This window comes from Pygocentrus nattereri, chromosome 22 (genome assembly GCF_015220715.1).
Source record: "Pygocentrus nattereri isolate fPygNat1 chromosome 22, fPygNat1.pri, whole genome shotgun sequence".
NCBI lineage: Eukaryota > Metazoa > Chordata > Actinopteri > Characiformes > Serrasalmidae > Pygocentrus > Pygocentrus nattereri.
In genome coordinates, this window is record NC_051232.1 from 27,750,198 (window position 1) to 27,762,285 (window position 12,088).

Below are 12,088 nucleotides of genomic sequence, written 5' to 3' on the forward strand. Positions count from 1 at the left end.
CGGAAGGCAGGATACACCCTGGACAGGTCGCCAGTCCATCGCAGGGGAGTCAACATAAATATACCAGGTAATTATATACTTTAAAAACATAGTGCTGCACACTGTGTTGCAGTAAAAAAAGAGGAGATTACATGTGTAGTTAGCAACAGTGGCATGACTGGTGTGTTAAGATGTCTTTAATAAATTACCATTAACAGTAAAACCACAAAACATAGTTATACCATCTATTATAGACCTTCTAACTGACTGCATGCAATGCAGTCTCTCTTTTATGTGTGTATGTATAGTTAGTAGAAACGTTAACAGTTTTCAATGCTGCTACAATAAAGCATTTTGCCCCATTAGTTTGCGATGTGGGTCCCTAATCCTTACCTCAACCATAACTGGTTTATCAGAGTTTCATAAGATTTTAAAATGACAGATAAATAATGTGATGTCACAGGTGAAAGAAGGGGAGAGAGGAAGAGAGAGATGAGCCCCTCACCCTGCAAACCCCCTTCATTTTATTAACACATCTCCAACCTCCAGCGCAATCTTGGCTAATTAAGGTCGCATAATCTGCATCATAAATAACACACAAGGTCTGCTCACTCTGGCTGCTGGACACTCTCTCTTGTCTGTCTCTCTCTTTCTCTGCCAATAAGTGCACACATCTGTTAATTAGTGTTATCCTCAGCTTGATCAGAAGGAGATGGAGAGAGATGAGATTAGGAAGAGCTCACACACTCCTGCACATGCTAATGAAAAGACAGACAAAGCCTATTCACCACCAAAACAAGCTCAGTGACAAAAAAAAAATTACATTACACACAGCAATCAGCCTGTTATTTAACTACCTCCTCCTTTTTCAGACCACTGATCTGGCTAACTTTCGACTATTACAGCTCTGTGCTACACTGTATTTTAAGAGATTTTTACTCTACTTGTTTAATCCTTAGAGAGTTTTCCTGTCATATTCCAGTGTAATTAAGCTGTTTAGTTAAGTAGTGATGTGTATAATGCATTACATTTGATTTATATTTTGCATCAACAGGCCTCAGCAGAGATTTTCACAGCTCAGTTCATGTGAGGCAGAGTCCAGTCTTGAGTCTCTTGGTGTGCAAGTTCGAGTCCCAGGTCTCAAGTCTTGAGCCTTGAGCAGAGAATGTTAAGTTGGTTTCATTTTTAGCTGCAGGTGTCATGCTGTACAAAGAGGAAACTCCTACTTAAAAACCTATCAGTGTTAACAAGGCTTCAAATAACAGGCCTTCATACATAGAAAGATCATCTGAAGTGCGACACGCAGTACGTATGGTGCAAAACAACTGAAAACCATTGGGTAGGAATATTGTGCTTCAGACTGAAATTTCTTTAATGAAAAGCTTGTTATTTGAAGCCATGCTGAATGTCACACCACACCACATGCAGCATTGAAGCATGACTGTAGTAAAAATGACAGGGAAAGCAACATGCGTATGGTTGGAAATAAAAGGTTTTATTAATGTACTGCATTAAAGCTGGTGGTCCTATTTTAATTAGCTTTGTTTTCCCCAATATTAAGCAATAGCAAAACTATTTCTGTAAAACAGGACTATCATCATATTGTAGTCTTTTTTTATACAATGATAATTTCCTCTTCTACTAATGCAGTACAGGTTAAAAGTTAAGAATCCTCTCTCCTGACATTTTTTCTCTGTTTCAATGTGTTACATCTCATACAATCTTAATAAAAATAGGCATTTGGCTAAATCTGGTGCATTTTCAACATAAAACAATGATATTATTAAGCATGTATGGTCCCCATTAGATTAAAAAATAACAGTAAATAAGAAAAGAGGTATTTACAGCCTGATCAGAATTTAAACACTAAGCATGTCCGGATACGGCAGTATTAAGACTGACATCACGCTGCATTTCAGTCAAAAACTTTAGCGCCTGTGACCCCCCCCATCCTCAAGAGATCACAATGTCCCACTTAAGACACTAAAACTGGGGCTTTCGGAGCCAAACCTACTTTTGGTAGCTCTCCGGAAGGACCAAGTCTCCCTACTCCTTCTGCCCTTGCCAAAACTTAGCGCAACTCAGCCCAAACAGCTTTTACCTCTTGAAAGCCACTATTATTGCTGGAATGATAAATGATGATGGAATGTGTTAGGAAACTGATTTCTTCTCACTCACAGCTCACTGATACAACTAGAGACATTCTGCTGGAAGTGCAGATTTTAAACTTCTAGACTCTAAACTCATGTCCCACAACTCTAATGGAGTCCCACAAATCTGAGCCCATTAAAATCAGTTCAAAATAAGAATAAACCACAGCATAGATTTCTATGTATTATCTGTTCTATCCTTACATTAACCATTAAAAAATATACATAATTCTTCTTTTTATTTTTTTGTTTCCATGTTGACATGCTGCTCATGAAAAACAACATATCACAGCAGTGATTTCACAGGCACAGATTATTTTTATATGGAACAACAATTGTGCTTGTTTTTTTTAGTTTAATTTGTAAAAATGCATTAAAATATCTGTCAAATGTTAGATGTATAAATATAATTTTATTCTGATAATAAATATTGTCCCAAGACTTTCTGTCATTAATGTTAAAGACATATTCAGGAAATGTCAGGAATCAGGAAAGTCTTTTTGAATCACTTTTGTATGTATAAATCAAAACAAGAAAGATTAACTCTGAGAGGTCCACAGTTAAATTGGTCTATAATACTGAGAGGTTCACGTGTCTGTGACTGTCACCAGATTGTGCTAGTGGTGTTAATCATGCAATATTAGGTGATTTTAAAAATGGAAATAAAATAACACCATAAAATGCAATATTTGTCATTTTTGCACATATAATTTGACTTGAAAATGTAAATGGCAGTGCACAATATTTTTGAAAAGCCCAGATATTTTGTGTGTGGTGTTACATATTGACTGATGTCATTCAATATAACAGAGTGTAGTACACTTGAATTGTGCATTAACATGGCTTAGCCATCTGCAAATGCAATGGTAGAATGACCAAATTATAATAAAAAAAAAGTAATGTAAACTGAATGTGTTACCAAATTAACCTCATAAACCTAAATCTAAAAATCTAAATCTAAAAATTATACAATAACTTTAAAAAATGAGTACAGGTTGAGCAATGGTATAACTTAATTTGTCAGTGTACAGCTGCCAAAGCAGTGGTTCAATTAGTGTGAGACATAAAAGTTCAGAGGTCTCAGAGCTTTAAGCAACAACAGAGCTTAGAGGGTAAGCCAGTTCCCCACTGACGGTCTTCTGTGAACAGGCCTAGTGTGTGTATGTGTGTCACTAGCCTTACCCTAATAGCCTTCATCCTCACAGTGCCACGGCACTGCAAATAATTTAACAAGCTCTTACACAGACAGCAGCAGCCATTAAGGCATTATAGGAGCAAGGAACACAGAGCTATGGAGATAAAAGAAAGAGTGTGTCCTGGAGGAGGATGAGCTACAGAACACAGGAGCAAATGTAAACACACAGAGCAGGTGAGGAAATAAAATGACTAAAAAAGACATGCAGACAGCCTCAGGAGTAACCTGTTAGAGACTCTAGCATGGCCAGACCAACAAAATGTTCATGTTCATTTGTGCGTGCTGAATGTTCCTCTGTATATGTAAATCACAGAATAAACTCCTTTACAACACTGATGTGTAAATAATCTCTCTACCACACACACACACACACAGAGAGAGAGAGAGAGAGAGAGAGAGAGAGAGACAGAATGAGAGAGAGAGAGGGAATGAGAAAGCTGTACAGGGGAACAGTTAGATAGCAAGTTAGTTATAGTGAGTGAGTATTAATGTGTAGTAACAGCGGTGATCCACTTTATAATTACTAAGTATTATACAGAGTATGCCAAATAGTAATATCATGAGAATTCTTAGAGTATTATACAGTATTAAAGAGTACTATTATACATATTCTAAGAATATTATAGTGGGTATTATAATGAGTATCTAAAATATTATTATAAAGAGTACTATAATGAGCATGATGAAGAACATTATGAAGACTGTTATAATGATTAATATAATGAGCATTATAAAGAGTATATGTAGTGCATTTGTCTAGTGAAGTTACATTATAGACATTGCATCAGAAGCAGAGCCAGCAGCTTCAGACCCTTGGAGCTCCTTGACCTCAGTCTAGAACAGTGGCTCATATCGATCCCTCTGCAATCAAGCAGTGGGGCAGCCAGCAGCCAGCTACCCGCATGGCTTTCTATTCTGAGATCATATTGCTGGAGGAACATTTTATTTTATATTATAAGTCTAGAAGCTCAGCTCTGAATCTGTCCTCTAGACTTGATGAGTATGTACGTGTATTTGTGTCTCAGATGGAGGGAGATAGAGTGATAGAGAAGCTGAGAGCAGAAATACATACATTTATCCAACACCGCTTTGCTACGCGGAATAAAAGAGGCGGTCGAGGTGTAGAGCATGTCTCAGTAGGGTATACATTATCGGCGAGCCTTTTACATGGTTGACATATCAGCCACACAAGTTGCGGATAAGCATCGCGTCTCTCCTTAAGCTGCTTAGCCGACCACCATATCTCTTGAAGAACAGATCCAGGCGGTGACTCGGAGGTCACGGAACAAGGGGTGTCATGAACCGCCTGAGACATTTCCTTACGTGATACCCTGCCATGAGTCTAAATGCAAATTTGTCATTAATGAAACAAGCTCAGGAGTCATGCTCAGGAGCAAAATGGAGCCGGAGAGATCCAGAACAGTGTTCTGGCACTCTTTAGGTAACTAGCAAGGTGAAAAATGTAGTACACTTACTGTCTCCAGAGTTTTCTGGTTTTACTTTATTTTTACCTCTGCATCATAAGGACTAATCATCTTTCACAAGAAAAAAGGGCAAATCATTGTGGCAGAGGATGCCGCATTCATTGTTCATAGTGTGGAGTAATAGCAACCCTGACCTGATTCCTTACACCAGTGGTTCTCAAATCAGTCTCAAGAACCCCCTGACAGTCCTGAGTTGAAAGTTGGGTTGGAGTAAAATTCTGGACTCTAAGCATCCCTTAGGACCGGTTTGAGAGGCTCTATGCAAACCTTCAGATGAGCTAATGCTTAAGATAATCCAGAGCTAACACTAGAGCTGTTATATACTGAGGATTCATAATCTTGAACATAAAATCTTTTAACAAAACCCAGTAATAGTAATGTACAACTCTTTGTTTAGAATGTTTCAAACACAAATGCGAACACTGTACAGTCCTGCTTGATAAGACTAATTTATCAAGCTAACAGTCAGAAGATGACATAAGAAAAGTTCACCCCTGACATGTTGTCTGTGCTGAGGTCTGATGCGGAGTCTGGTTGTATGAAAAAAGGATTGTAGAAGCAAAACAAGAGATGTCTGAATGCAGGCTCAAAATGACTTGAAATCACATTGATTTTATCCTGGTCACTTGAGTTCACTGTCAACTGTTCAGTGTCCAAAGATGTCCATGTAAATGGACCTAGGCTTAGTATGTGCATTTTGTATGATTTTCTTTACCCTAGCTAGATACATTTGCTGTTTAAGCTAACTCAGGAGTTCTACAACCTTCCAAACTTAAACACAGCTCTTGATCGTATTGTATGCCACAACTGGAAACACGCAAACTTGGTGGAAGGACGCTGGAAGGTATTTCTTGTGCTGGGGAATAAACCTAGGACTTACCTCAACTAGCTTGTTAGCGTGCTCACGGAAGACCTGCGCGTACTCCTTCACCTCCTTCTCATTGCCACTCTTGGCTGCCTCAATAAGCACCAGCAGGGGCACATTGGTCTCCAGGAAGGAGTCTGAAATGTGGTCCATCACGGCCTTCCTCAGCTGCAAAGGAGGAGAGAGAGACAGGGAACAACATAGCAGGCGTCAGTACACAGACCCAAGACAAGCTGTCTTCCTATAAAACAGTCTCCGTTATGAGCTGTCATCAACTATATAAGCTTTACAAGGGGCGAGCTGTGGGTCATAATAGATTTGTTTACGGATGCGCTTTCGGCCCAAACACGGCTAAATGGGCACTGGGGACATTCTGTACAAGCTCTACGGCTATGCTGATGCCACTGGAGCTATGAGCTAGCAGAAAATAACACCAGCCAGGCATTTTAGGTTAGCGAAGGTGGCCTTCCCTCAAGGGCTCAAAAACCCAAGATATATGTACACATTTTACTACTAGTACTTGCTGGATTATTAGATACCATTGCAGAGTGACAAAACCACAAATTGCTCTTGTAGCATCTTGCAGTAATGTTAGTGAAGTGGAGGTGATGCAACGATTAATAAAACGGCCCTGCTAGCATTAGGGGCTAGAAGAGTTTGCGCGGTCAGCATCAGTCATAATCACGGCCAGAGGAAACATTATTCTAGAACGTTCTCACAGGGGAGGAGGCAAGATGACAGGCCTCTGATAGACAAGGGCAAATGCTCCAAACCAACAATAATTATCAACCACTCAAGCGCACGCATACAGTACCCAAACCAATTAAAGAGAACGAAGAATCTGACAGGGCAGGAGAGACAGTAACGATGAATTATGGCTCACCAAGAAGCTAAATTCATCACCAGCTTTGAACTGGAGCTCTGGCTGGCCAGGAGAGTGGACACCAGCTGCCTGCCGATGCAGGGAATAGAATGACCGCAAACCAGTAGATCTAGTTTCGAAACAACCCACATCTGAGACCTGTCACTACTCAGTAACACACAGGCCAACAGTGAAAATGAAATCAGCCTGATAAAAATACATACATACACACAGCAGTTTAGTACTGCTTTTCTCAGCATGACCTCAAAACAAAAACACTACCAAGCAACTAAAGCTTATGCCTCGACAATTATTGCTGTGTCTAAATCATATACTTACCTTAATCCACATGCATTTCTTAAGTGATCTTAAATAGACTTGCTTAGCCAGTTTCTCAAAGGGTATGACAAACGTAGCATAGCTAAAAACAGTATTAACAGTCGTTTTAGAAGCTAGTGTAAGTATAAGAAACCACTCAAACAGGTCTATCTGAGATTTATGTAATAATTTGACACAGTTCAAGGTGAGTATATGATGATTTAAGCCTGCAACTTGCTTATGCCAGTTGCTATAAACTTAGCTATTGGATGAGCATACTTATATTCCCAAGGCCCTGTATTTCCTTACCAGTATTCCCTCAGCTCTTTGTATGATAGATCATCCCTAATGAAATACACTAAAGAAGCCTACAGTCATGAGAAAAAAAATTAACATTCAGTACTTTATTAAGAATGTTCACATATTGATGTCTAATCTTGCTTTTATTTATCTCTGGAAAAGAAAGTGATTTAATTGCAGGCAAACAACAAAAATGAACATGGTTTTACTCATTAAACAAAAAATAGTAACAAAAATGTGTATTCTAACTGAGGAAAAAGTTAGGACACCCTACCCCCTAATAGCTAGTGTTACCTCCTTTGGCTGAAATAACTTCAGTGAGACGCTTCTTGTAGCCATCTACCAGTCTCTGGCGTCAGGGAAAGTTTGCCAAACTCCTCAATGCAGAATTCTTTCAGCTGTGAGATGTCTGATGGGTTTCTTGCATGGACAAACTGTTTCAAGTCACCCACAGAATCTCAATGGCTGTTCCATTTCTTAGTTTTCAGCCAATCCTTGGTGGATTTACTGGTATGTCATTGTCATGGTGCATGTTCACCTGTTCCTCAAGCGCGCTCTGATACACGGTAGAATTCATGGTGGATTTCATGATTGTGAGCTGGCCAATGTCCTGCTGCAGCAAAGCATCCCCAATCCATGAGACTTCCACCTCCATGTTTCACAGTTGGTATGAGGATCTTTTCCTGGAATGCTGTATTTGCTTTGCACTAAACACGCCTTCTGTTATGGTGTCCAAATAATTCAATTTTAGATTCATCTGTCCAAAGAAGTCCTGGTCTTTGTCTATGCTCTCTCTGGCAAACTTCAGTCTGGCCTTTATGTTTCTCATAGAGAGCAAAGGTTTCCTCCTTGCACACCTCCCATGAAAGTTTAACTTGTGCAGTCTCTTTTGGACTATAGAGGCATACACTTTCACATGGACAGTAGCAAGAGCCTGCTGTAGGTCCCGTGATGACATTTTAGGGATTTTTTGAGACTTCTTTTAGCATCTTGCCATCTGCTCTTGGGGTGAACTTGCTTAGATGGCCAGACTTGGGCATGCTAGCAGTTGTTTTGAATGTCCTCCACTTTTAGACTATTTTCCAGTCAGTGGAATGGCAGATTTAAAATTATTTGGAGATCTTTTTCTTTTTTTTTAAATCCCTTACTAGACTTATAAGCTGCTAGAATCTTCTTTCTGATGGCCTCAGATAGCTCTTTTGATCTCACCATGATGTTCTTTCTCACTTTAACAGTCAGGAGCACATCAAACTAAATGTCTGAGGTTTAAATAAGGCAAGCCTTGTTCAAAATGCTGAATAACAATGTTCTAATCATGTGCACGTGATGTGATACAACTACGTGTGATTTTAGCCATTTTAAATGGGAATAAATGTGGGGGTGTCCTAATTTATTGCTCACCAGAAATTGCATTTTTTTTAACTTCACAGAAGTTTTAAAAAGTAATTTCTTCCGTTTTAATTGTTCAGTTATATTACTTGAATCTCGCAGTCCTTTTAAAATGTATCTTTTATTTCCACATGCCCAAATATGTTAAAAAACACACAGGCCTTCATAGGATGTCCTAATTTATAATATTGGGGTTTCTAAGGTCATAATTAGAGCCATGGGGTTAGCAAAGGTCATAAAGAAAGCAATAAAGAGCTGACTGTTCAGAGTGTTCAGATGTCAGAGTGTAGAACACAGTTTAAGAATAATTGCTTTATGTGGGTTAATTGTGGCACAAAGCGCTTCTTTTTGCTATTGCAAGTCATGCATCAAACAAAATGTCTGAGGTTTAAATAAGGCAAGCCTTGTTCAAAATGCTGAATAACAATGCTCTAAACATGTGCACGTGATGTGATACAACTATGTGTGATTTTAGCCATTTTAAATGGGAATAAATGTGGTGGTGTCCTAATTTATTGCTCACCAGAAATTGCATTTTTTTAACTTCACAGAAGTTTTAAAAAGTAATTTCTTCCGTTTTAATTGTTCAGTTATATTACTTGAATCTCGCAGTCCTTTTAAAATTTATCTTTTATTTCCACATGCCCAAATATGTTAAAAATATGTTTTATTTACACCGATGACAGTAGTTAGGTAAGATACCATAATGTGTTTTGTATAGTGAGGTATAAGAGACAGGCTAGCAAAGACAAATGTGGGTCCTGAGGCAAGTTCAGTTAGGAGTCACTATCCCAAACAGCACGCTAGGGGAAGTCTACATGGTGTAGGAGCTCGGGATTTCAATCAAAGTGCAGCGCTCATTGGTGGGTCCCTGGTCACCTGAGCATGAAATTTGGAAAACAGACCGCGCTACACAGGTAATGATCCATCTCTCAGCATGTCAATAACTCAATTGAAATGTTTTAATGAAGCCCGTTACCCTGTCTAATAAACTCCAGTGAAGGATGTGAAGTTGTAGCCCACTTTTTGATGGAACAAAAGGAGAGCAGAATGACTTTCACAGGAAAACAAACATATAGGCTGGTATGTGATAAGTAGTAGGATACTTTTTTCGTACTTGCTTAGTGGATTAGTCTGTAAGGGTCGTGTTTCATGCTGACTGCTGTATGTTCACACATAAGCCATGCCCTGGGCTTTCTTCTTCATGCTCCCCTCCAGGCTGATCCCTTCTTTCCTTAGAGATTTTCATTTTACACTTCTCACGAAGATTGAGTGCAATCATCGTTTTCATCTCCCTCTATTTAAATAATCCTATTCCAGTCATTATATTCTCATAATGCACTGGACCAGAGCTGAGGGTCAGTTCAGCTTTATAAAGCAGTCATTGCTGTGAAGGCAGTAGGCATCCCTTTATTAAAAAATCAACATTTGAAGATTTTGCTGGGTGTGAGATGAATTGTGTTTGTCACCTGCATTGACCTCAAGTAGGAATTTATTGAACAGAGCCTTGAAATGTGCTTTACATGTGAATAACTTTTTAACTGTATACATTTACTATCACCACCACACTATTCAAATATTGTAGTTAAATATTTAAGTAGAACTTTTCATGAGTAACTTTTTCATGTACATCTAAAATGGCTCAAAGAAATATTTCTGAGGAGAAAAGAAAAAATCCAGGAGTTTCCAAACCTTCAGCACAAAAACTGATTTAAATGATATCTTTGAGAGAGAACCAACTTTGAAGGTTTAAAAAAACAGCCCTGCAGATTTCCTAAAAAAAACAACAAAAAAAACAAAAAAAACAAAAACAAACGAAAGTCCCCTGAAAAGAATGGAAGATTTGGGTGGACACACTAAGTACAGAAACAGTTGATATTATAATCAGCTGGTGTTAAATGTGTTTTGTGTTTTTTTTTTTTCTGACATGCCGTTTTGAATGAAAATAAATAAATGTCTTTGACAACTGCATGGTACTGTATATATGTCCTCTTCCACTTACAAACACGAATGTGGTATAGACAAAGTTTAGCATTTGTGCCTTTGACAGATTTTCATTGCTTGTTTCAAAAACCTACAAGTGAAAAATATTTAATGTGAAATTACACCACACTTTTTTAGTATCAGTGACAACCAGAAATTCTAACACACAGACAAGTGCGTGCATACACTCAGACAGGTTCACATATTGTTGCCTGACTAGCACAGGAAAGTGGCTCCATCAAACACATTACACTCAAAATCAAACACCCTCTTAGATGTTCAAAGAGTGACACTTTTTGACTGTTTTTTTTTTTTTTTTTGCACACAATGTTTCAAATTGTGTTGCTGGTAATAATAACACGCAGCACGTGCCAAGACTCTTCATGTCTAATGTCTTTTTTTAAGAGGAGGAAAATTCAAGTCAAGAAATCTCTCAGGTAAATGGACAAAAAAGAAAGAATAAATGAAAATTGGAATAGGCTGAGAGAGAGGGACCCTGCTTTGCCTGAAATTGCTTTGAGTGACTTTAAAAAGGCAGTAAAAAGTTTGATGTCTTGTGAGGCTACCTGTTCCCTCATCTCTGCCTCTCTCCTCCAATTTGCCCAAATTTGTCAAACAGATGGCACAGCAGCGGCAACTCAAAACTCAAAGCAAATTTGGAGACAGACAAAGGAATAATTAAAAGAGTGTGTATATTTAACTAAGCTTGAGTGATAAATATCTCTGCCTACCGAAACTACAGAGGATGATGTGATCTTCAAAATGATATTAGAGTCTGTCTGGCAAATTTGCTTTTAAATGCAAAATTGTATGTGTAAAGATTACTCACACACACACACACACACACACACACACACACACACACACACTGCACTAGTGTCTATTACATAACTAGATTGAATATGACCACAAATACTATAGGTTATTAATTGAATTTTGACTGCTCGCCAGCCATCTGATTTGTTATCTTATTTTTTGCGGTTCAAAGGCAGATGAAAACAAGCCTGCAATTAAGCAAAAACGAAGAAGGGGGGAATCCAATTATCAACAGTAAAACGTTACCAGTTCAGATCAGTGCTTTCAATTCCCTCTTTTCTAACGTTTCATTTGTGATTCTGAATTGATAGTGGGAGCCTTTGGGTCAAGAGCTGAATGTTTCTTATTAAAATGTCAAGAGCAATCAGCAGATGAACGGGTTGGCACGGGCGTGGGGAACCAAAACAGGCAGAGCAAATCAAAATGATGTAACGGCGTTCGTTTTTTGATATGGGAAACAGCGCGCAGTGCAAGGAAGGGGCAGAGAAAGAAAATAAAGGAGGAAGCAGAGAGCAGGCTGAGAACGAGAGAACGAGCGAGCGAGAGAGAGGGGCGGGAAACCCAGCTGGAGGACCCAGTGCTTGATCTTGCTGTGGTTTGTGTAAATGATTTGGATGGTTTAACGCCTTCCCTGTTTAATGATCTCTGGGGAGGTCTAGGGCAGCACAAGGCAAGAAAGAGCGGTGGGGTGGTATAAAAGATGGTCTGGATACATGCTGAAGAGATGGAATTTGAGAAATTCAATTC

General features: G+C 38.8%; 1 protein-coding gene across 1 annotated transcript in view; it reads right to left on the reverse strand.

Moving 5' to 3' along the window:
• Positions 1 to 12,088, reverse strand: part of ctnna2 (catenin (cadherin-associated protein), alpha 2) — a 539,090-nt gene that overhangs the window by 95,189 nt on the left and 431,813 nt on the right. Inside the window, exon 9 of the mRNA XM_017709467.2 lies at positions 5,689 to 5,841. Within this exon, the coding sequence (XP_017564956.2) occupies positions 5,689 to 5,841 (153 nt within the window). The remainder of the gene's footprint in view (positions 1 to 5,688; positions 5,842 to 12,088) is intronic.